Genomic DNA, 27171 nt, shown 5'->3' with positions numbered 1-27171 from the left:
CCCCAGGCCCTGGCCCACCCCGGGGGCACAGTCTTGAGCAGCAGCGGAGCCCCACGTGCTTCGTCGCAGCCTCTGGAAAGGTCAAAGGTCACAATCCTTTTTCCATTAAGATCTCGGGCCCTCAAGGGATTCCAGCATTGTTTCGCTCCTGGTGACAAGCCCTTGCCACCAGGAGCACTCTCTTTAGGCCTCCTGGCCTAGAAGGGTCTAAGATTATAGCGAGCCAGTCCAACTGACTCCCTGCACCAACCTTTCTTCTAGGTGCCCTCTTTTCCTTCGGGGTAACGTGCTCTCCTTGCGCTAGCCCAGTCCTTCCTCCAACTAGTCCTCAGGGGGTAAGGGGACCAGCTACCTGGACCTGGCATTCACCTCGCTGGCCTGAAGTCCTTCAGGGGCAGAGTACCTGCCCCAGGGGCAGTCAGGGAGTTATTCCTTCCAGTTGCACATGACGTCCATCTGCAGTCCCAGTGTCCAGCAGAGAAGCACAGCCAAGAGAGAGAGCTCTCCCCTGTGCAGGACCTTTTAAGTGGGGGAGGAAGTGTCCAGCAGGTCTGCACCTCTGGCCTATCCAGATGTGCCACATCACTTCCTTACCCCCGTCCCCTCCTTCCTGCACGGTCTTCTGGGATAGCTCAAAATAGCATCATCCAGGAGCTAGTTGCCACGTGCGCTGAAGGTTTCAGCCCCTCCTCACTGCCATTCCTCCCAGGGTCTCTCCAGCCTGCTCCTGGCATGGAATGACAGCTAGCTGATTGATGCAAGGCCCTGCTCAAGCAACTGGACAGAGCAGTAATTGGCCCTAATCCTGAGCTGAGTCAGAGAAAATTGACATCCCTGGTTGACCCATAAGTTGTACAACTATGCTCTTGTAACCTACTGCATCATTATTTTCTTACAGGTTACAGTGTACCTTGGTGTGATTCTGTTCATGGTGGACCCCAGAGAACTGGAGCTGCACCCTAGGCCATCCTTTCCATTGACATTTAATGGAGTATCCCCACAATGCAAATACATTAAACACACTTACATTGGCATTTAACTGAGTGTACCTACAGGGAAAAGACAGTAAGCACACTGACTTTCCCTCACATGTGTACACCCCTCTCATGAGGCCTACTCCAGGTCACCACCCACTCTGCACAGTTCCTCCTACAGCAGGCTTACCTAAGCGCAGTTCTTGGGCTGCTCACACCAGGAATTCTCCTCACACAGCCCTCACATGGGTGCACATCCATGTGCACACATGATCACATGTAACTCGCCCGAGGCCTCCTGCAGCCTATCCATAGCACGGCGGTACTGGCCGTAAACATGCGCAGTCCATTTTACCATGAGTTTACTGTGCGTGAGTCCTTCCATAGGAGGCTCTCTCACAGTAAAAGGTCAAAAACCAAGTGGTCAAAAGCGAAAAATCAGGGCAGACCTGATGGTCAGAACCGTCCGCTCACAATCATCATCATCATCATCAATATCAGTCTGTTTTCGGTTAAAAAACATGAAAGAATTTATGCATAAAAGATTACAACCATTCTCACAGACAAAAATTCTAAATTACAATCATTAAAGTAATTAAAGCAACCCTAGACAACAATTAAAACATAAAGGCCCCAATTTATACTTTTTTTGCGCCACATTACCGTCATTTTGTGACGCAAAAGCGGCTGCTTTTGCGTCAATAAATGACGGTAATGCAGCACAAACAAAGTATAAATCAGGGCCAAAGTGTCTTGTGCAAACGTAAGCGAAGGGGGTTCGGATAAATTCAATGTTTCAGTCTTTCAAACAAACCCAACTCAGCAGTTAGAGTCACAAAAAGCCTTACCAATTTAAGCAGGGTGAAATGGTCGGAATGCCTAGGGTCACCACAAATATAATGCCATTAAAGTATTTACTTCCCCACTAAACTCCACATTCTTTTACAGCTACAGAGATAAATTTGCACATCATCATATAGACAATTCGTGTTGCGGTCCAAAGTGGGCACACTACAGTTGCTGGTTCGTATGTCCAGCAGCAGATTCCTGCTCAGCTGCAAAGAAAGCAAGGCACGTAAAAATTGTGTTTTTCTGTTCATGTATTAATGTGTTTGTGAGTATGTCTGTGAGTGATTGAAAGTGAATAAGATTGAGTGTATGTGTATGTTTGTGACTGTCAATGAGAGTTAAAGTGAGTGGGAGTCTAAGTTTGAGTGTATATGAATAAGTGAAATTGAGTATGAAAGAGTGAGTGAAGGACTTTGAGTGTGTTAATAGTGAATGATAGCAGATGGTGAGAAAAAGTGGAAGTGAGTCATGGGTATAGTTATCAAAGGTGCAGAAGATCCAGTTGCACCAGTGCTTAGAGTCAGTGAGTGTGAATAGGTCAGTGTGTGTATTTGTTTTTGAGAATGAAAACCAGTCACTATAAGTATGTTTGTGTGCAAATAACAGTGAGTGAGTATGAGTGAGAATTAGTAAGTGAGAGAATTTGAGTTAGAGTGAAAAGGGAGGCGAGAGTAAATGTGAGAGTGAATGAGTGTAAGTTATGCAAATATTTAAACAAATAGGGTGAACTCCTGCCAGGTATTATGCCCCACCACATTCAAAAGCTGCTACTGCACCCGCCGACTGAAACTTTGAATACTGTACTCTTGAATGTGAACTTATGTGAATTTGGAAAAGACTTTGCAGAAAGAAAAGTAAACATCGATTATCATCAGAAAATGACAGGTGAATATAAAAAGGAGCATGAGACAAGTGTATGTGGAACACATTGTTCAGTGAGTGAAAAGAAATGTCATCTACCTATTAGACTTGCTGGGGATGCTTTTCACGGATGCTCTTATTGTGCCACTGCCTCCAGAAACCCTGAAAAACAAAGGAGTCCTTATTACATAAGATGTTTTGCTTTCCTTTGCTGAACAATTCTAGACACTTTCAATTATTGTAAGAGAACTGGGGAAATAGAAAACCAAAATATATATATATATATATATATAAAACCAGTTCTATAAATATAATTCATCAGAACAAAGCAGCTCACTAATAAGTTTAAACCTTAACTAAGCTCACAGAATCATTGTATGTGCAACCATAACTGGTAAAACGTCTTTAGGCATTGTAAAGGAGGCTGTGAATGAATTTGCAAAACCTGATATTGTGCAAATCTTCTATGTTGTTCCATCCCTTAAAATTATAGTCAGGAATTCCAGCCAACCAGGCATGTTTTAATGTTAGCAGTGCAGTCAGTTCCTCTTTACATCTCACACAGCGAATTGGAATGCATTGCTCATTAAAAAATAACTCTTCAATGTATAAACACTGTCCATTTTTCATGTATATATAAGAATCCTGTTGTAACACCCGTTCAAGGAAATGATATACACAGTGCTGACTGGAGAATGTAAAACATGTGAGGGGCAGGAGAGGGGGTAAAGGAGATGGAGGATCTCCACCAGTAGAGCCTCAAGAGACCCGATAAGGGCAACTATGTCAGTAATTTTTTTTAAACCCTTCCACACCATCCAAGGTCCAAGGAGAAGCTGTGGTCATACAGGCGGAAAGGCCATGCCCCTCTCACCTTTTTCCAGAGAAGACGAGTGTCTGTCAGGCTGAACAAAGGTCAGCCAGATAGACACTCTTCTTGTTCTGGTCAGGTAGCCAGGATCTAAACATGTGCTAAATGTGCATGCTCCTGGCTGCCTGAGCTAACGTTTGCTAGGCTGAGGATTTCACAGCCCTATGGGTGTGACTTCCTCTGCCTGGCAAAAGTGCATCAAGGCCTTCCCCCTCATGACAATCACTGATTGCCTCGGACCTGGGCCCTTAAGTTTTAAGCCCTGAAGTGCCCATGGCCCAGTGTCAATCAGTGACACCTCGTCACAGAGTGGGGGTGGGCAGCAACTCTCATTTATCCCATTTCACTCTGAGAGGGACTACTGCTTCTTCTCATTTTTCTCATTGAAAAAGAGGCAGCAGCCAGAACTCCACTGGGACCTCCGAGGCTGCAGCTCAGGTAAGTTTTACGTGTTTGACTGTTTGATGGGTGTATTCATGTATTTATAGATGTATGAATTTCCCTTTTGGAATACTGCAAGGATAAACAACACAAAACAACATGCTTAATGATAACAACTGGATAAAATTGGTAACCAATTACCAGATTGTTTGGCTCCAAGAGACATGGGGCCAGATGTAGTAAGATATGATTTTGTGACTTGGAAATTGCGAGTCGGTGCGAGTCGCAATTTGCGAGTCGCAAAATCATATGCAGAATTGTGTCCATGACACCATCTGCGAATCGCAAGGGGGGTCACAAAGACCCACCTTATTAATATTAATGAGGTGGGTCGCAATTTGCGACCCCCTTGCGATTCCCTGCACTCACAGGGATGGTGGCCTGCTGGAGACAGCAGACCTCCATGTCTGTGACTGCTTTTATAATAAAGCTGTTTTTTTTTTTGTATTGCAGCCCGTTTTCCTTAAAGGGAAACGAGTTGCAATACAAAAGAAAAAATGAAACCATTTGGTTTTGTTTTTTCAGAGTAGGCAGTGGTCTATTGGACCACTGCCTGCTCTGAAAAAATATTTATGGCAACATTCACAAAGGGGAAGGAGTCCCATGGGGACCCCTACCCTTTTGCGAATGAGTTAGCCCCCGCTTGACATGGGTGCTAACTGCAAATTGCTTTGTGAGTGCGTTTGCAGTCACAAAGCAATTTTGCATCGTGGTGCGAATCGCAAATAGGAAGGGAACACCCCATCCTATTTGCGAGTCGCATTCCCATTTTGTGAGTCGGTACCGACTCTCAAAATGGGAATGTGCATCGCGATGCCCGTTTTGCATGGAGCAAACTGCGAATTTCACAGTTTGCGCCATGCAAAACGGTTGCTACATTTGGCCCATGGTCTCTTACAAACATATATATCAATGGTTTTCACTTGGTATTTACACCAGCAACCCTGTCTATGTCAGGCTGGCATAGTGACAGCCTCCTAACTCTATTGAGCACTACCCTGGCTGCTAAGGTAGAAGAGATCTATGTTGACCTGCTTTCTTCCTGATGATTTGCTAATTGCTTACAGGTTATTCCGCTTATAATGCTTATTATTTTTTATCACATCAACTTTGATAATAATAATGTATTTATTTGTGAGTCACTTATGAATGTCTTAGAATTGACCCTTGCGGGGCTGGCTGAAGATTTTATAACAATGGGACGGGGGTTGGACTTTAACCTCAGACTATGTCCTTTTTCTGATGATAATGTGTGAAATAGGGGATAATGAATTAAGTAACCTCTCACACTTTGAGTACAACCCTTGTGGCAATAAAATGAATGATGACTCACAACCTTAAACTTACCATATACTTGGCCCCCATGGAAACCCTTATGCAGGTAGCCTACATAGGCAGCGGAAATGGCTCTATGACTGACTTTATTACATTATCTATGACATGGGCTAGGAAGGTGTGTACGTTTTCTATCATAGAGAGCCCCTTAAGCGATCATAACCCCCTAGAAGTGAGTCTTTATCAAGAGCTGCCTTTAAAGACTAATAATAACATGGCTGCTGCAACTGAATATACCAGGAATGGGGTGTACACAATAAATGGAGCTATGTTGAGCCAGAGGCATTCCTGAGGCTCTTCTAAAGAGTCAGGGGAAACAATTCGAGCTGTATCTGAGCCATGACCCAGATCTGACAAGTGTAACGGGGGCCTTTCTTGAAATCTGTAAAAATGCCAGTGAGCTACTAATGGCATCCCAACAACAAGGAGCCCCGAGGTGCAAAAAATGGTTTAATAAAGCTTGCACCGAAGCATGCAGTAGTCTTATATAAGCAGTTACAAATTCACCTAGGGACAAAGTGGAGAATAGAACTCTTAAGAAACACTAGAAACAACCCTTGCGATAAGAAAAGAGGAGGTAGAAGGGAGGCTTGGAGCAGTTAACAATCGCTTGTGCTAGGAATGATGTGACCAACTTCTGGGAGAGAGTGAACGCACCTTTTCTTAAGAGCAACTTCTCAACTAAGATTGATGCAACTACACCTGAACATGCTTGGGTGAAGAACTTTACTACTGTACATGACTCCCATTACTTGGTTCATAATGACTGCACCACCCTCAAGGCGACCACTTGATTAAGAAATACTGAGCAACTAAGAATCTCACTTAAGGATATTATTTCCACTGAGTTAAGGTGTGCGGGTAACAAGGCACTGGGACAGAATGGGGTCCCAACTGACCTTTTCAAAAGTAATCTGTCATTCTGAACCCCAATCTTTGTGAATGTACTCAATAGTGCAATCAGAATCGATCCCCCTAAAATCTGGTCTAGGGCAATAATTGTACTGATTTTCAAAAAGGGAGATAGGGGCAACCCCCGGTGTTACAGCCCAATATCCTTAATAGACTACACAGCCAAGGTATTGGTCAAAATACTTCTGGGCCAGTTGGAGAACTGTAGAAATGAGAACTGTGGCCCATATTTATACTTTTTCACGCAAAACTGCGCTAACGCAGTTTTGCGTCAAAAAAATTAGCGCCGGCTAACGCCATTCTGAAGCACCATGCGGGCGCCGTATTTAAGCAATGACGTTAGCCGGCGTTAGCCGCCGGCGCAGCCTGGTGTGCGTTGAAAAAAACGACGTACACCAGGCAGCGCCGGCGTAGGGGGATATGGAGCTTGGGCGTGAAAAAATGGGGCAAGTCAGGCTGAGGCAAATTTTTCGCCTCAACCCGATTTGCGCCATTTTTTTCCACTCCCAACCCCCATAGAAATGACTCCTGTCTTAGCAAAGACAGGAGTCCTGCCCCCTTGCCCAATGGCCATGCCCAGGGGACACCTGTCCCCTGGGCATGGTCATTGGGCATAGTGGCATGTAGGGGGGCACGAATCAGGCCCCCCTATGCCACAATTTTTTTTAAAAAAAAATACTTACCAGAACTTACCTTATTGTCCCTGGGATGGGTCCCTCCAGCCTTGGGTGTCCTCCTGGGGTGGGCAAGGGTGACAGGGGGTGTCCCTGGGGGCATGGGAGGGCACCTCTGGGCTCCTTCAGAACCCACAGGTCCCTTAACGCCTGCCTTTTGCAGGTGCTGAAAAACGGCGCAAAAGCGGCCGTATGTCATTTTTTTTTACCCGCCCACTCCCGGGCGTGAATTTTGCCCGGGAGTATAAATACGACGCACATGCCTCGGAATCAATTTTTTAGACGTGAACGCCTACCTTGCATCTCATTAACGCAAAGTAGGTGTCCACGCTAAAAAATTACGCAAACTCCATGGACTTTGGCGCTAGACGCGTCTAACGCCAAAGTATAAATATGGAGTTAGTTTTGCGTCGGAATTGCGTCAAACAAAACGACGCAATTCCGGCGCAAACGGAGTATAAATATGCCCCTGTATTTTTACAACAGCCCAATTTGATTTTAGACAGGGTTAAGGGACAACAGATCAGTGTCTGAACCTCCACCCATTAATTAACAAATATGTGCTTTCCAAAGAGTGGTGCCTCTTTCTAACTTTTATGGACCTCAGTGCAGCCTTTGATAATGTTGTAAGGTCAAGGCTGTGGGATATGCTAATTAATAAGGGTGCTGATCAAAGGATCGTGCGTTCACTCTCACAGCTCCATGAGAACATGGAAGGCAGTGTAAGGTTTGGGGCAAATGGAGCATGCTCATCACCATTAAAAATAAGAATAGGGGGTCAGTTAGAGTTGTGTGCTGGTCCCTTCCTTTTCAGCTTCTATATTAATGGGTTTGATGAATATCTGGCTGAGGTGAAGACAGAACGTTCGCAAGTGATGACCAGGTCACTGCCAGTACTGATGTATGCCAATGATTGTGTTTTAATGGCAAGAACAAGGAGGGGACTACAGGAGCTCCTAGATAGGTTTGTGGAATTTATGTCCGACCTCGTGTCTCAACAAAAAAAAGCTAAATCCTTTGCAATGGTCTGCGGGCAGCGTGTACGATTCCTATTTTTAACATCAATTGCACTGATCTTCAGTGTGTATCCACTTTTACTTACATTGGGGTACCCTTTGACAGTGCAGGGTGATGGAAACACCTGATGGGTGTTAGGTCAGTACAATTTGACAAAACATAGCCTCACTGTTTCAATTTGCCACGAAATTAGGGTCCATGCCACTCGATGCCACTGTCACTAAATAGAAAGCTAAGTCGGTGGTGGTCGCTTCTTACAGCGCAGGGGAGTGGGGATATACTGTTTCCAATTTAAAGCCCGTGAGAACTCCTTTGTACGCAGACTATTATCACTCCCAAACAGCACTCCGTCTCTTTTAGCACATGAGAAACTAGGACTTCAGTACCAAGGCGATACACTAAGACTTGCTCTGACCTTGTTGTGGTTATTGGTTTGGTCTAAGCCTGGGGTTGTGCTAGGAAAAATTGTGATTGCAGACTGTCTAAAATTGTCACGGGACATAAATTCAGATTGTTTACGCATGTTAAAAATGACCTGCAGATGATCGGTAGAATTGATCTCAAGGAAAACCCGTACATCATTAGAAAGTCACCTAAAGTTCATGTGAAGTGTGAATCATTACTTTTTTTAGCTGTAAAGAAAATGGTGTTGGAGGCAACAAAAAAGACAGTCGAGGAATATCTTCCACTGTGCACCACTTCTGACATGGAAAACTATCTGACCAAAGTACTGCATCATCAGAGATTCTATCTAGTTAGATTTAGACATGGCATGGCCTATTGCTTGGTATTTTACCCTTCTAATGTTTATCAGAATCGAGATTTGATACAAGGACCATGTAATTCAATATCGTCTAAACCTCAGCTGCATTTGTTCTTTTTGGTGAACTCTGTAAAGAGCCGAAGATATGCATCGTAAGAGCCGTCATGCGGAAGCTCAATATAAGCGATTGTAAAGCTGCATTGCTCTATCTATAGCTGCTGGTATGCCACACCATTTACAGATGCATTGACTCAGTAGTTAGACAGTGGAAGGCAGTTGGGAAGAGATTGTGGTTCTGATTATGCTTACAGTTGACCCTAGCCAGGGTGCAGCATGTGGGTGGGTGACAGCCCGCAATCCTCACTGTACCAAGATTATTCTCTTTACGGTATGAACTTTAAGTCCTATTTTAAGATGTTTATAACTTTTTATCTTCTGTGTCTAAATATCATTGTCCACTCAGGATTTAGATCATGTTTTTTTGTTCTTTTTATATTTGCTATGTATTTTTCTTTTACTCTTAACTTGTGCTATACTTGCAAACAATTTGTATGAGATTCCCTTTCCTTTTTATTCTGTCCTTATGTTTGGATTTTATATGTGAAGTGAATTTTGTATTTCTGCTGTTATGCTTGTTTTAAACCGAATAAAGGTGAACTGAAATGTATGCATTTGTTGTGAGTGAATGGTGTGAATGGATGTGTGCACATTTGTGAATGCATGGGTGTGAGTGAATGAGTATATATGTGTGCATGCCTGCCCCCCCTACTGCTTGCCAAAATTACTGACCTCCAAAGCTACGTAGTACATTACTGAAAGGTGACGTCACGGCATAAAAGGAAAGAAAGGCATCGCCATTAGTGCACATGGCACGGTGGGCTGAGCAGGCACTGCAGCTTCCTGAGTCATTACACCTCCAACCAGAGAGGTGCACAGGCTGTAACATTCCAGCTCACCGTGTGGTGCTCCTCTCCCGAGCACTTATTTGACATGTGACTAACGCAGCCCCAGACTCTACGCCCTACATTGGCATTTACTGACAAATAAATGACTGCAGCCAATACCCACGATCCATCTGTTACTGCCACACCAATTGCAACGGGGGCCAACACCCCTGAAATGCAGAGAAGAGAAATGTTGTAGAGATCACGATAGAAAAATGCATTAGTATTGGAAGCTTTGTTTTTCAAAAAGGACGTCGGATTTGTCAACAGGAAAAGAAAAGTAAAGGAAAGATAGCACTGAAGTGAAGATGGGGAGAATTGCATGAGCATAACAAGGGAAGACGAGCAAGCCTTGCTAAAGTCAATCGGCCTTGTTAGTTAGCTGTTTGTTAGTGAAAGAGCCTTATAATGTATAGGCAGGTTTGTGTGTTTTTGTACGCTGTACAGATGGGTCAGTCACTGATTGCAGGGGTTATGAGAGTGGGGCATGTGAGTGATTGTAGATGATGAATGAAGGAGTGACTAGCAAGTGGGTGGAAGAATGGGTGCGTGCATGGGAGAGTGAAAGGTACTCCAACATATGACACAGATAAACCCAGATTATGGACAATACCAGATACATAATTCAGTGTGTTTGAGCCATTCTTATACCTTTAACAAATTAGGCAGAATCCTGGTGCTTGTAGTCTGAAAAAGAGTTATTAAAAAACGTATGCTAGTAGCCAAATTGCTAATTTTCTGGCAACACAAAGAAGAAAACACCTTCTAATGCACATTCTGGACAAATTAATACCACCAACAGGGCCTTGTAACCCTTTTGCAAGACATAATCATACTTATTCCAAGGCAAAATTCTCCTATGTGCTGAAAGTTTGTGATCCAAGCAAGAATACATTTTGAAGCTGTCCTCTCACAATATCCCATGATGAGGTGCTGTAGCAAATTCCTAGCATAAGGAAAAAACAGAAAGGGAATTAAATAAAAATCCTTCTGCCCCAAAAAATCTAAAAAAATATTGTGCTAATTGGTGACCACTTAAATGATAATTTATGCTTCGAATAAATCTGTTTTGACATGTTTGTAACTTAGATGCCCATGCCTGTGCATTATGCATGGCCCTGTAGCTATTCCTGGCATACAGTATATCTGCAGTCCAAGGCCCACAAATGGCAGACGAAAGAATCAATAAGACTGCGTTTCACCGATCCAGACATGTCAGAGGAACACAATTATCTAATGCATTGGTTCCAAACCTAGGGTCCGCAAAGCCTCCTCAGGGTGTCCGCAACTGTTTAGAAAATTAAATAATTTTAATAGATAAGGTCTGCAGCTTTCAGTAATGACTGAGTGAGAGGTCCCCGGATTCCAATAATGACTCAGTGGGGGTCCCAGGGTTCAAGAAATTATAAAGTGAGGGTCTACAGAACTCAAAGATCTGGGAACCACCGATATACAGCCCTCTCTCCCGGCATCCCCATGTGCCACAAGTAGGAGCTCACGGAAGGTACTCTTAGTTCTGAGTTCATTCCTATTGAAAGTGGCCATAGAATTTAACATGCTATCTTGCACGGGTTATAGTAAACTAAGCAGTCACAGATATCCTGAAAACATTTTTAATATGAGTTAGAATATATGTACTGACTTTGTATTAGAATTGCCTCCTTCTTGCCAGGTGACACTGTTCTCATCATGGTTGTGAAGAATTACTTCTATTTTAAACACCATCACTGTGTAAGAGAATCAGAGGCCAGCATTCTGTCCTGGACCTTAATGAAAGAAGAAGGCTTTCTAAAACAAGTAATATCAAGATTTTTTCAAATTCCCACTCTAGTGAGCAAGAGGTATTAGATAGGAAGCTGCTGTACTTTTGCTGTCCCACTATGGTCAATATAGGTTCTGTCTCCTATAGCTTGTGTTTCAAACCCCTAGCTGAATTCTTAGATGGCATGCATATATTCTTAAAGGTCAATAGCAGAAACTCTATGAACAACTTTAAGAAATACCACTCCAAAATACAAGATAGCGAACTAAAACGAGATACCTAGTATTTCAAAAACAAATATACCCTCAAATGGTTTATAGAGACACTGACAGTCACTAAACTAGAATATGGGCTGTCTATGCACCGGTCTTCCTGCTATCTGAATAGTCCCATTAAGAGCAGTCCAAGTAACTAAAAGAATGGTTGTATGTCTAAATATCATGTAATAATATTTGCTGGCATAAATATCATATCCTAAACATTGTTTACTTAAATACCACCCCATTTATGCCGATTTTCCCTGTTAACGTCAATGGGGCAATAATGTTTTTAACAATATTTAGAAAACAATACTTTTGCCAGACGGTACTTAGTACACAGTTTTCTTTCTCAGTCTGATAACAGAAGAATAGTCAAAGGCACAAAGAAATTCCGTTCCAAATTGTCTGCTCTTATTAAACTCAAATTACTTCCTCCCCAAAGCTTGATATACATAGCATTAGCTACAAAGCTCTGAACGTAAGCACCCCTATTGTAAGAGAAACCGATTCATAATATCACATAGAGACAAACATGCAGCAACAGTCATTTCCAATCAGGAATTATTCTGTCAGTTAAGTGTCCACATATTCCCGCGGTTCTCTGTTTTTGCTCCAAAGGTCTGAGACGGCATCCTTGAAGTGTGAGACATGTAACATTTTTTACATCCTCTAAAAACTGCCTGCAAAACTACCTACTCTTGAAACATTTGACCACATTCTGATAAACTAATTTACACCTGCTTAACAAATGCAAGCTCTATATACTGTTGGAAAACCAATGCAACCTGTTCTCTAACAAGATACAGCAACATCAACACTGACCACCAGCCTCCTATCGTTTGCCTCTTTTCCCCCAAACTTAACATGCTTATTGTAAACAAGTATTGGACTCTTCTCTGTATTCCTGGTGGTTAGGTTCTAGGTAGAGCGTCTTGCTTTATCACTATGACTTCACTGGTTTGGTGATAAGGATGAGATGCAGAGAATGTGGAAAGATACCACATTCTGACATTCTTATAACCTCACACTGATCCTATATCCCAAAGCTGCCTGATGTACGTACATTTTTTTCCATGTCTTGGAAAAATGTAAATGGCAAATTAGTTTACTGTTTCCTCTCTTATCTTATGTAAACATGAAAGCATCTTCTTTGATTATGTCCTCTTTGTAAAGTAGTCTAAATAAAAGCTCACAGCATGCACTAGAAACACATTAACAAGACATATGAGTTAGAAAATCTATCTGTGAGTTGTTGTGAAATCTGTCCCATTTCTGTTTCTTGAGTAGAGCACTGAGCTACTCAGCTCCCAAAACCAAAGACCTTTCTAAGGGCTCTGTGAATGTGCATCGGCAGAAAAATCTTCTTATTCTCCTTGTCAATAGGAGCCGGGTTTAGTCAAGAACATCTTTCTCTGTATTCCAGAAAGTACTTTTCCTACTGCTCTAATTTCTCAGCAAGTCAGCATTAACTCTTTCCAGACAATCGACCTGGAGAAAGCTTGCATAGTCCTCGAGAAGCTAACCCAAAATGCTTTGAAGTTTTTAAACCGAAGATAGCACACATTCAGTGAAACCACCAACCTTTTCAATAGTCCTTTTGAGTCTGAATGTGTGTTTTCCAGTAAGAGACCACTGTTGCTATTTTCTTCCATTCAATCGCCTTTTACCTTTACAAATGGTGCGCCTGAAAGGTGTGGGATGATAAGGCAAAGTGTATGGGCAGTGAGGCTTAAATTCTCAGTGCCACCCAACAGTTTGAACTTGGTTTGTGTCACAAAGGGGATGTAAACCCATGCAAAATATTTTGTATTACTTTTCAAGTGCAACACTCCTTTTGCACTGGAAAGTTCCCTCAAAGTAACACAAACCAGTGATTAACGCCACTTTGAGTTATTCTGCATCAAGGGGCCTCCCAAGAGTGGTACCTGGGCATTCCCATGCAACCACCCATGGTTTTTGATGCAAAATCCTATCAACTAACAATAGTAGACAGGGTTTTGCACCAGAAAATAACACCACTTTAAGGCAGGCATTACCGAACAGAACTACACAGAACACATCCAAAGTGGGAAAAGTTTTAAAGTTAGTCTAACCACAGTATTTTGTACTGGAGGGTACTTTTGAGTACAAAACTTATGCAAGACTCATGCAGCCACCCTTGCATTCTGGTGCATAGCTGTGTGCGTGTGACGCTCGGGGACCTGATTGTGCACCAGTGCTAAGGAGAGAGCAGCACAGTGCCATATCTCTGTAGATAGTGTGCTTTTCTGCTCTCTCCTTGTTTTGCAACTCAGCTCAGTGACCTTGGTTACTAGCTGTGTTGAGTGACACTTTCGACAATCTGCGACTGTGAATGATATATTTTGAAAATAGCACTTTAAATACCACTCCGGTCAATCATGATCTATTTTCATTTAGCACCTTATAAGGGGTGTGGAAATAAAACCCTTTTCCAGTCATAGCTACAATATGTGTAACTGCACAATTTTCCGGTGAGCTGATACAAATTGTGGAAAATTTCAGACAAGCGGTGGCTGAAGAAGTGTCACTTAAACAGTCCAGTGACCAAAGGGGACAGGCTTAAAGCCCTGTATTTTTGTTTGTTGATGATCTGAGCTCTGGAAGATAACTAACTCTGGCTGTTGGCAAACATAAAAATGAATACGTTGGTAATATCACCCTTTCGAAGACAGTCAGAGCCATAAGAAATGCACTGAGTGATGAAGCAGAAGGCTAGAAAAAAACAAGCAAAGCAATAGAATGGAGGGAGGTTAGTGAATAATAAAAAAGGCATACAGAGAAATCCTATGTGGGTTACAGTCCATTTAGACAAAAATTGGATTGCATATATTCTTATTGGATAGTCATAATTTTAATATTGCTCATTGTTGAATTTTCATGTTTCCGTCATTATGATAGTTTTGGCTTTAGCAATACTTATTTTGATTTCTCAAGGTTTTTGCAAAACATTATTGCTGGAGAAGCTGCTGGGTCCTCGATAATCTAAAAAAGTACTGGCAAAACCAATAAAATTGGTCTATGCGACAGCTATTGACTTTGACAATGTCTTTTGGCTCGTCTGCTATGCAGCATGGCTGGCAATCAGAAGAAAAGCCCTATGACGCAGTCAGAACTGGCTATGTCACACTGCTTTATTTCTAACTTTTAGAAATGGTGCGCAGCAGCCACGCTGCTCTAAAATATGGCTAAAAGATGTTGTCATAGCCAATAGCTCTCACATAAGTTAGACAGATTGGCTTTGCCAATGCTTGCCATTTTAGCTGAAGTAAACTGCACAACATTTCGGCATTGGTGCTGTCCTACCCCCTACGAACGGGGCCTGTTTGGTGACTAGTGTAAAACGGGTGCCTCTTGCAGTTTGATTAGTGGTTGTTTACCCACAAGAGGTGAGTGAATGTTCCGGTGAATCCCGCCCAAAATCAGGTTCACACTTTTTCATGAATTTCACAAAATTATGCAGTTTTCATGGAATGTTGGGGTCTTTTAATCCTTCTCACCCCCACATCACATGGCGTACAACCACACAAATCACCACTGGTGAAATATCCGTGTCCTGTTCACAAACTACTCACCCACACTGTTATTTATTGTTGCCTTAATCTAACACCAACCCTGATTTCTAATCTGCCCGATCAGATATTTATTTGCCCGAGTTGCCAATTAATTGCCTACAGCGCTTTAAAGTACCTGCAGCTATTGGGCGTGCTATAAACAATGTCGTTACACCAGCACGTCATATAAAACATCCCCCTGTGCTGGCAAGCATCATCCGATGGGCGGGGACATAGCAATTCCAAGAATAGTGGGAAAAACAACAAGCAGACTCCGAGGGACATCCCCTAAAAATCCAGGTTTCTCTACAAATATCTGTAGCAACATAAAAACAATCCAGAAAAACAGAAAGATGAACAGAAATTCTATAGCAGTCACTGTATGTTGTGTTTAAATGAAAAATGCAAAATCTATAATTGTTGAAGACTCACCAACATGAGTTGGTGGCAGGGCCTCCACGGGAACAAAATTGCCCTGGAAATAAAAAAAAAACTAAATAAAAAAAAAAAACAATGCTATGACTCAGCTACACTTTTTTTCTTATGACAGGAGGGTGGGAGGGAAGAAGTGACAAAGACAACAGGAAGGTGGGAGTGGGAGGGAAGAAACATCACCGATAACGGGGTGGGGATGGTAGGGAAGAAGCAACACAGACAAACGGTTGTGGGCGGAAAAGAAGCAACATAGACAAGGGGAGAGGGCGGAAAGGAAGCAACAAGGAGAAGGGGGTGGGAGGGAAGAAGAAGAAGGGTGAGAAAATGTACATAAAGTTAATCATACACCATAACTGCTAGGCATCTGTTTATCTTTATTATGTTGCCATATGCTCGACAAACCTCTTGAACTTTGATGATTGACCTTGTGCTCGCAGCCTTGGGCTGCAATCTGCTTATCGCTGCCATATTACTTTTTCCAATTACAGTTCTGAGAATTGTCGTGCTTAATCAGTAACTGCCAGAACAAGTTTGTACAGGTCGTTGCCACCTCCTGCCAGCTGTATCTGTACCTTCTCCCACCACACGTGTATCCCTGAAATATTCTGAAGACCGCAGAGGACCTTGAATACGATAGGGGTGGAGTTGTCCTCTGACTAAGCAGTTTTGTGTGTATATAAGGTTGGGTGCCCCAGAGTGAAGGGGCAGCCTCCGTAGGATAGTCACTTGACTGTCCTGGGACTCTGTATTAGCTCGAGCTATAATCCATGTAATAAACATCTCTTTATTCCTCCAGTTGGTGACTCCATCTGATTTGTGAACTCTCTGCTAAATTGACCCTGAGGACATAAAGGGTGTCCCTCCACCGCTGGGAAGGAGACCCCGGGTGGGGGTCTAATCTTTCCTGGTTCCTCAGTTGGCGCCCGAACAGGGACCCGAGTCAGGCATCCAGGGGACCGACCGGGTGATGGAGGACTCACTACTGGATTCCCAAGGGAGGCGCCCCACACCAGATTCTGAGCTTCGTTCTCTGTCGTGGACCTGCGGATCTCCACTGTGTGTCTTCCAGCCGGCTCGACTTCTCCTGGCGCTGTCTGAATTCGGGTCTCTGTTTTCCGTGAACTACTGGAGTCCCCAACTGTTGGACTATAACAGAAGTGTCAGGTAAGGACGGGACTTGAAAGATTCCTGTCTAAAAATAGGTCTGTGAGTTTTGTATGGTTTCTATCGCTCTTTGCAAAGATCGACGTCAGTGGTAAGACTGACCTCAGTTGTCATTTAAGTATATAGGAAGCAAAAGGCATATTTGCCACTCATTTGGTGTATTCAAACCACTGGTGTAAGATTTTTTTTTTTTTTTTAAATACTGGAAGAATGCCAGCGTTCAGTTGTTTCAGGAAATTGTGTTGTTGTCTTTGCAGTAGGGACTCCCGCCTGGAGGAAACATGCCCGCTCCTCCGGCCCGGACTCCGAATCATGATATATATGTGAAAAATGGCATAGGTCCGATTATCTGGTCTGATATATGAAGAAAAAGAACCAAAGGTAGTTGTGATTTGCAATGGCCTATTCATAGGACATTTGATAAAGATAAATTAGACTATTTACAGGAACGTTTGTTTGTAACAAAAAGTAGACCAGGGATGTTTGATTCACTACGGACTTGGCAGAAAGAAGCAGACCAAAGACGTAGGAAGGCAAAGAAAGAATTACAGAGACATAAGACCAGGTGACTGAAAAGGTATATGACTCTGACGTAGCTGAACATCAACAGAAAATTTTAGAACATGACCGAAGGCTTCACTTACAAACTGATAAGTGTTACCCTTCCAGGACAGTAGTGGATAAGCCACAAGAGGAAGACCCCCTTTTAAACGATATGTTAGATAAACCCCTGTTATATACTCCACCAATATATCCTACACTACATCCTCAACCTGCACCAGGTGACCCTATTGTGCCACCCCAGGTTGGATCTCAGGCGAGTGCTCCGCCACCCTCCACCACCCCTCCTGTCACCAGACCTATAGAGGATACACCCCGCCTGACTGTACCCACTCCTCGACTGGCCCCCGTTTGGCCCACCCCTGACTCCTGTTTAGACACCACACATACCCCCCGCCCCATGACCCCGCGAAAGCGCACCCTGCACGGACATTTGTTCTCTAATTCACAAGAGGAAGATGTCATTGGAGAAATGACACGGAGGTGGATGACTAATTGGAATGACTATGGGGTCAGGGACATTGTCCACACTATGAAACAATGGGATAGTTTAGTTCAGTTACATGCAGCCACCCTTATGTGCAACATTATAAAACAAGAATATGAGGATGATGGTTCCTCAGCTACCCCGGGACTGGTGGACCTCCGAAAACGCGCCTCTACTGGGCTGCCGTTTGGTTCTGGTCTACATGATTATGTTGTTACTCTCCTCGCATATAGGGACCGCCTGTGGATGTGTAGTCCTTCTGTAAAGGCATCCATGTTTCCCATGAGAGAGGTTCCGCCGGTTTGGCGAGAACCGGTGACGGATGACGCTGGCCAAGTTATTACTGCAGGGCATTTTCAACAAATGTGGGTATACACCCCATGGAAAAGATCTGAAACATATACCCTAAAAGCCGCCTTACCTGACCCCCGTAAGAACCCTGCAGAATATTATAAAGAATTGCAACAAATTCTTGAATCATGTACTATGACGTTGTCCGATATTGACATGTTAATGGCAGCAGTAGTCCCGCAGGAAGTATGGTCAAAAATATGGAGGCACGACCATGTTGAACTAGGGGGCGCGTGGGACCAATTGCAAGCAGCAGAAAGAGACAGGGTTGGGGGAGCGAAACCAGACCACTTATATTGGCTCTCCCACTGCGTATTTTGGATTTAATGAAGACCATACTTGCACCACACAGGATAAATTGGGATAAATTGGCCACCTGTAAACAGAAAAAGGACGAGGGTGTTTCAGACTTTTATACAAGGTTTGAGGGTGTCTTTTCTGATTACAGCGGCCAAGACATGCCTACTGAAGGGGGGATAAGACTCTTTGTTGACAAATTCGTGGACAATTTATTACCAGACATAAAGGGAAAATTGAAATTGTGTGAAAGTACGTGGCCAGTCTCTACTGCCACTGGAATACTGACAATGGCCCAATATTATGAGAACAGGGAGATACAAGAACAAGAAAAGAACGAGAAAAAAAGGAAGGAGTTGAAAACAAAGGTGTTATTTCAGCAGGCCTACCCTCAGCCCCGTCAACAGCAGTCCAGATCAAGGTCACAAGGACCTTCCAATGACAGAAGGCAGTCCCAACGCCCTCCCCGTTCTTCCCTCTCCTACAATCAGTGCGCCTATTGCAAGCAGGAGGGCCACTGGAAGAATGACTGCCCCAATAAGGACAACTCCACAGGCCGCCCCATGCCCCCACCGCAACAGGACTACAGACCACGCGGTAGATCTGGTCCTGCAGGCAGACCCCGCCAGCAGGCCCCTTCACGGTCCCACAGTATCCCCGCCCGAATTATTTTGATGCTTCATCCCAGCGTCAATATTTTAATGACGACTATGATGCGTATGAAGGTCAGGGGTTCTCCTTTGACTAGGACAGCCTTCGACAGAGGGGGGGTGGGACCAGTTTCTATTCCTGTTAGGCAAAATGGCCCTCACTTTGAGGTACAATTAGACGGTACTCCACATGATTTTTTGGTAGATACTGGGGCCACCCAAAGTTCTGTTAAACAGGAAGAGGTCCAAGGGGTCCCTCTGTCTGGCAATATTAATGTCTCTATGGGTTTTTGTGGTGTTCAGGTGGCTAACTCCGTCTGCCAGCCGCTGCATGTTGCTATAGGTCCTTACACTATTAGCTCCCCTCTCATTCTTACTTCTGCCTGTATTGAGAATTTATTGGGTTTGGACTTATTAAAGAAATTGTACGCCACCATTTATTGCTATGGAGTTCATGTCACTCTAGGTCCAAATATTTCCCCGTCACAATTTTTGTCAGAACCACTTCCACCCGAACTTCGAGATTTGCCAGACATTTTATGGGCCACACATAAGGACGATGTTGGATGTCTGGACGTACCACCGTATGTCATACGCCTGAAAGCCAATGCCAAATTACCTCGTCTTCCCCAATACAAATTATCCCAACACATTGAACAACAACTCAAAAATATTATGACCCAGTTGATTGATTTGGGTGTCATTGAAGAAACGCGTGGTAATGATTGTAACAGTCCTGTCCTTCCTGTTCATAAACAATTATCTGATGGCACCGCGTCTCCAGGACTCCGATTTGTTATTGATTTACGGGTGGTCAATAAGATTGTAATACCCCAGTTCCCTGTTGTTCCTGACATTACGACATTATTAACAATGATACCTGCCTCCGCTACTTGGTTCTCTGTTATTGATCTTAAGAATGCATTCTTTAGCATTCCCATTCATCCAGATAGTAGACACATCTTTGGGTTTTCACTGGGCGGTCGCAGTTTCCGGTTCTGTCGCGCTCCACAAGGCTATACTGAATCGCCTAGCATTTTTAACCAGGCCCTCAAGGGTCAATTAGATGCCCTTGTTTTTCCTTGCTCCTCAACGCTGGTTCAATATGTGGATGACCTTTTAATAGCATCCACTTCAGAACAAAATTGTAAAACAGATACTGTAACCTTATTGAAACATCTTGCACACCATCACCATAAGGTCTCCCTCTCCAAATTGCAATATTGTAGACAGGAGGTTATATACCTAGGACACCTCCTGTCTAAGGAGGGACGTACGTTAACGGCTGAGAGAATACAAGCTATACGAGACATACATTTCCAAGGACACAAAGAGAGGTTAGGGCCTTTATAGGTATTACCTCCTTCTGTTGTCAATGGATTCCTAATTATTCTCTTTTGATAAAACCGTTTTTGCATCTCACCCACAAAGATTGTCCTGAAAAAATTGAATGGAATGATGATTTTCAGTCTGGTTTTGATGAATTGAAAAATACACTCTGCACAGCACCTCTACTGGGTACGCCTGATTATCGTAAAGATTTTCAGTTATATGTGAGCGAGAGAAATGGATGTTTACTATCAGTGTTAACCCAAGACCATGGCGGCAAACAACACCCCTGTGCTTATTTTTCGGCCCTACTGGATCCAGTGGCCCGTGCACTCCCGAGCTGTCTACGGGCAGTAGCCGCTGCCGCTGCGGCGGTCGCAGTGTGCCAGTCGGCCGGGATAGTCATGGATTCACCCCTCACCCTGTTGGTCCCACACACTGTTGACGCACTATTAAACAAAACAAAAACACAGCATCTTACTAATGCACGATTAACTACTTATGAACTGACACTTTTAGCTAGTCATATAACATTAAAAAGGTGCAACACGCTCAATCCTGCCACTTTATTGCCAATTCCTGAAAAAACTGAAGATTCTTATGATGACATACATGACTGCATTCTCCGGACGGAGGATGAAACAAAAGGGAGAGTGGACTTACAGGACACTCCACTGAAAGACCCTGATGGCATATTATACGTAGATGGCTCATGCATTAAGCTACCCGATGGCACTACCTCTGCAGCCTATGCAGTTACAACAGCTACCACTGTAGTTGAAACAGCTAGAATACCACACAACTCTGCTCAGGCCGCAGAATTAATAGCTCTAACACGAGCCTGTGAGTTAAGTAAAGGACTTAATGTGAATGTTTACACGGATAGTCAGTATGCATTTGGCGTAGCACACAATTTTGGTAGCTTGTGGGCAGAACGAGGATTCCTCACTTCACATGGGACACGTATTCAACCTGGGACCCTTATAACTAACTTACTTTCTGCCCTGGCGTTGCCCAAAACAATGGCTATCATGAAGTGTAGTGCACACAAAAAGGTGACAGATGAAACTGGACAGGGCAACGCCCTAGCCGATCAGACAGCAAAAGATACAGGGTATGCAAAGACAGGACACATGTATGTGGTAGATAATACAGAGAAGGTTCGTCCCCATGAAATATTTGGGAACACGGTAGAGAGTGTCAGGAAGATACAGGACGAGGCAACTGAACACGAGAGAAAGGAATGGGAAGAAGGGAAGGCCAAGATAGATGAAAATACGCTGTGCTGGACAGATCTGTCGCAGAGGGAAAGATGGATGTTACCTGATGCATTCGTGCTGCCACTAGTGACTATGGCCCATGGTCCTGCACACATTAGTGCGAAAAGCATTTGTGATTTGCTTGATCCGGTTTGGTCTAATAAAAATATCAGAAGAGTAGCTAACCAACTGGTTCAATCCTGCATGATTTGTTTACAACATAACATAGGGAAGGGTGCCTCAGTCCCCGCTGGGCATTTTTCCCCACCAACGTATCCCTTTGAATTACTACAAATTGATTATATTGAGATGGAAAGGTGTAATAACTTGAAATATGTCCTAGTTGTGGTCTGTATGTTTAGTAAGTGGGTAGAAGCTTACCCTACTAAAAATAATACTGCCCTTACCACCGCAAAGGTACTTCTGAAAGAGTTCATCCCACGGTTTGGGGTCCCAAGGTGTGTCTGGTCAGATAATGGGAGTCATTTTGTAGGGCAGGTGATGAAAAGGGTGTGTGAAGGGTTGGGCCTCCGCCAGAAGTTTCATGCAGCTAACCACCCCCAGTCAGCAGGACTAGTTGAAAAAAATATGGCACACTTAAATTGAAGATGTCAAAAATATGCGCAGAACGCCGTATACGGTGGCCGGACGCGTTGCCCCTGGGTTTAATGTCTGTCAGGATGACGCCTCACTCTAGATCAGGGTTGTCACCCCATGAGATAGTGATGGGTAGGCCAGCAAATGTCTGGGGGGTCCCTCGACCTCACAAGTACTCAGAACTAGAAAAATCCTGTTTTGATGGACTATTTAAATGAACTCACTAATTCTTTGCGTTCTATTCACCAACAGGTGCGTGAAGCACTCCCATCTGTATCCACTGATCCAGGCCACAAGATACTACCTGGAGACTGGGTACTCATGAAGAATTTCCAGCGGAAAAAGAGTCTCGAACCTCGATGGAAAGGTCCGCGACAAGTCCTCCTTGCTACTCAAACAGCAGTTAAAGTCGAGGGAGCTAAGAATTGGGTACATGCATCTCACTGTAAGAAAGTACCCCTACTCATACCCTCTGATGAAATAAAAAGTGGTGACCACCCGACGACTGAGGACCATTTCAGCAACACTACGCGGAGTGATAAAAAACAAAACGACAGTGTGCTGCCGGAGGTTCCCTCAGATTTTGGTCACAATGAACAATTGTTTCCTGACCATACCATACCACAGTCCACAAGATACGATTTCCGCCCACGAAAATAAGAAAATGAACAATGAACTGATTGCTTGTCCCCTGTATTAAGTCTGACAAAAGCTGCAGGGCCGTGATTTTGACTGTCAGGGCGGATCAGAGTGTGTCAATAGGACTGCTGGAATCACCCCACAGTGAAGCAACTACCAGTCACGGGCAGCACCTAGGTTGGACTGAACTGCTAGTGGGACAAGCAATAAAGAGAAATGGATGTTAGACAAGAGGAAAAAGAAGAAAATAAGTAATTTAAAAAGACTATTAGGCCCACGTATCGCTTGTCTCACCATAACAATACTATTTTTGGTACTTCTGTCTTGCATTGGGTGGGTAATACATGATTCTGACTCAGAGGTCTCACCAACTACGCAACTGCCTCCAGAACACAGCCATGTTTCCTTACCACCCCATGAGGAAGGACGATGTAAGGCATATGAAAACAATACCTTCATATCTATGTTACATCAACATCAGCTGCCTGTAAATAGAACAAATTGTTGGATATTTGGCTTGCTACCGAGTTCCGTGCAAAGAAGGTTGCCATATATTTCATTCCCTTTTTCTTTTGATGGCTCCTGTAGCGCCTGGTATGAACTATCAGCCATTTGGGCTACCTCAATGGATGCTACTAATTCCGGACTATTGGTCACCCACCTATACCGGTTATGCTGGCCCACTGGAACAAGAGTTTATGGAACAAAGGAAGAAAAGTCAGAATATGCTGACCGACGAAATAGGTCTACTGACATATATTTTTTATCCTTTAATACCACACCCTGGATTGGCCGAAGATTTTTTGTAACATAGGTCAAGGCTCCATTTTGTTTTCAGAAAAGTGGTAATAGAAGTGTAGGTGCCAGTAACTGTAATGCTACAGTAATATTGAATGGAACTAATTGGCCTACCATGATGCCATCACAAAACTCATATTTTGTTTGTGGTAATAATGCCTACACCTCCTTGGTACCCACCTGGACCGGCACGTGTTACATTGCTTGGTTACTACCACAAACTTACACAGCTGGCCCTCAACACCACGGGACTCGGAGAGGGGTACTATCTGCAGAAGATACCTCAGCACAAGAAGCATTGGACTACTTTAAAGGAGTCCTTCCATTTTGGGGCCCTATGATCAACAGTAGGGATATCAGACATCTCACACGAATCGTGGAAGCAACAATAAATGAAAAAGCAGGAGCTCTGATTAACATCACTGCAGAGCTCGCTGCTGAGCGCCTTGTTACTCTTCAAAACAGAATGGTTCTTGACATTATCTTGGCAGACCGTGGTGGAGTTGTACTTTGATCGGATCGAGCTGCTGCATTTATATACCAGACAATGCCCCTTCAGTGTATAAAGCTATTCAAAGGTTGCATATGATAGCTTCCAAAATACACCAAGACGAAGGAACATGGTCCTTGACCGACTGGTTTTGGGGCTTGATTTCCCAATGGGGCTGGAAGATACTAATATTCCTTTTTGTGCTTGCTGCTGTATTCCTCACCTGTTGTCTTTGTGTACAGTGCCTAACTGCTTTGTGCGGTTGCTGTATGCATCCCCACGGTTATACTGTCCCTTGAGCAGGAGATAAAAGATCTTATGTCCATTAACATAGACACTGAATGACGTTCAAACTTGCCTCACAATGGCAAAAGGAGGGATTGAGAAAATGTACATAAAGTTAATCATACACCATAGCTGCTAGGCATCTGTTTATCTTTATTATGTTGCCATGTGCTCGACAAACCTCTTGAACTTTGATGATTGACCTTGTGCTCGCAGCCTTGGGCTGCAATCTGCTTATCGCTGCCATATTACTTTTTCCAATTACAGTTCCGAGAATTGTCGTGCTTAATCAGTAACTGCCAGAACAAGTTTGTACAGGTCGTTGCCACCTCCTGCCAGCTGTATCTGTACCTTCTCCCACCACATGTGTATCCCTGAAATATTCTGAAGACCGCAGAGGACCTTGAATACAATAGGTGTGGAGTTGTCCTCTGACTAAGCAGTTTTGTGTGTATATAAGGTTGGGTTCCCCAGAATGAAGGGGCAGCCTCCGTAGGATAGTCACTTGACTGTCCTGGGACTCTGTATTAGCTCGAGCTATAATCCATGTAATAAACTTCTCTTATTCCTCCAGTTGGTGACTCCGTCTGATTTGTGAACTCTCTGCTAAATTGACCCTGAGGACATAAAGGGTGTCCCTCCACCGCTTGGAAGGAGACCCCGGGCGGGGGTCTAATCTTTCCTGGTTCCTCAAGGACAGGGAAAGAAAGAAGAAAAATAGTACCACAATCACATCACAAGCAGCGGGATGATACTAATGAAACTGAATCAGTACTTGTTCCATGCTCCAGATGAAAGAAGAGGACATGAAGCCAGCACATGCTTGCCAATTAGGAGGCAGCAAATAGGAGTGACAATGGAGCCAGCAAATGGTAAGCAATGGGTAGGCTAAAAGCCCCTTATAGTAAACAATGTTTCTCGCAAGCAAAAGCACAAGTGCTGTCACAGGAAAGACCTAAAAACCACTGGCTAAAGATAAAAATATTTTTTCGGTCTCAAAAAAGCACACATTACCATAGGAGTCCTTGGATCTCAAGAAATCTACTTTGTGTGTGGATGTGCTCTTTGTGAAAGGGCAGCATTCTGTAATGCATAGTGAAGTCAGCCAGTGGCTGAAGTGGGTGAACCCATTGCCTCATGATGCATGCAGAAGTGAAAGAAAAATGTGATTGACCCAACAGAATAAAGGATGAGTCACGACTGAAACCCTGTATAACTAACTATGTTATACACATAATTTTAGTAAATTCAAAAGGTCTTGGCTAACACCAGACCTAAAGAAAACAATTGGTCTGGCATCATTTGTCAGCCTTTTCTTTTTACTAATGCCTTTTTGTCATGTTGTTGCAAATATTTATTACAAATACATAGGGTTGAAAACATAGATAGAAAGGTGTGCAAAATCAGAAAGAGAGGGTTCTATAAATAAAATACATACAGAAAGATGAGGTTGTAAAGAGATACAAAGATAGATCGATAGATAGATAGATAGATAGATAGATAGATAGATAGATAGATAGATAGACAGATAGACAGATAGATAGATAGATAGATAGATAGATAGATAGATAGATAGATAGATAGATAGATAGATAGAAAGATAGATAGATAGATAGATAGATAGATAGATAGATAGATAGATAGATAGATAGATAGATAGATAGATAGATAGATAGATAGACAGATAGATTAATTACATTGCACAGTTTTAATTAGTATTAAAACGTCTATATGAGTATGACATACAAAAGCACTGAAAGTAAACAAGAAAATCATACAAGCAGGACATAGAGAATAAATTGGTTCACACGTATAACTGTAGTCCTCAGTTCAAATATATACCAGCATGACATACAGGAGTGCAGTTACAAATGCACTTCATTGCATGCATACAAAAAGGATAGCTTTGTAAAGAACAATTTCAAATGGACACAATATGGTATGCTGTGAAATACCAGCAGTAAGATGAACAAAGGCTGCTTCAAAAAGGATTTACAGTAGCATTAGCAGGAGATAAGCAACTATAAATAAGGAATGTGCAGGATATCAAAAGCAAAATTAAGAGCTGGTAGAAAGCATCCTGCTATGACATTCACTTCAGACCATCAACACAAATGCAATGCTAGAGTAATAAGTGAAAAACAAAAACAATTGCACTGAAGAAAACTACAGTATGTGCTGATGTGCTCATTATAAGAGAGCAAAATGTAGTCACTCGGAGTGAATTTAGCTAAAGTAGGCTGATCCATTGCCCTGTGCTGTAGTGAGGCGAGGCAAAACTCAAGACAGATCGTCCAGTGGCGGCTGGTGACATTTGAAAGTGGTGGGCGTAAAAGTTTGGGATGAGTGTTCTGTGGCGAGTGAGCATAGCGAGCGAGCATGACTGTCAAAGGGGAGTTTTAGGGGATTTCCTGCCTGGGAATATTTTGAGTAAAGAGTGGGCAAATGGTGCATTTACAAGCAAATTTGAGAAAACAAGAAGGTTAATAAAGCAGTTGTGAAACTCTAGTTATGAAGACATCAATAAAGAGATTTCATATGATAATGACGTAGGTAGCTGCTAAATGAGTCTAACACTGTCTTATAGCTGGAAA

General features: G+C 43.2%; 1 protein-coding gene across 1 annotated transcript in view; it reads right to left on the bottom strand.

The window, feature by feature from the left end:
- The window catches only part of ST8SIA2 (ST8 alpha-N-acetyl-neuraminide alpha-2,8-sialyltransferase 2), a 355862-nt gene that overhangs the window by 180925 nt on the left and 147766 nt on the right, over window positions 1-27171 (bottom strand). The window contains exon 2 of the mRNA XM_069222746.1: window positions 2784-2846. Within this exon, the coding sequence (XP_069078847.1) occupies window positions 2784-2846 (63 nt within the window). The remainder of the gene's footprint in view (window positions 1-2783; window positions 2847-27171) is intronic.

This window comes from Pleurodeles waltl, chromosome 3_1, assembly GCF_031143425.1.
Source record: "Pleurodeles waltl isolate 20211129_DDA chromosome 3_1, aPleWal1.hap1.20221129, whole genome shotgun sequence".
Taxonomy (NCBI): Eukaryota; Metazoa; Chordata; class Amphibia; order Caudata; family Salamandridae; genus Pleurodeles; species Pleurodeles waltl.
This window is presented reverse-complemented; position numbering and strand designations above follow the sequence as displayed.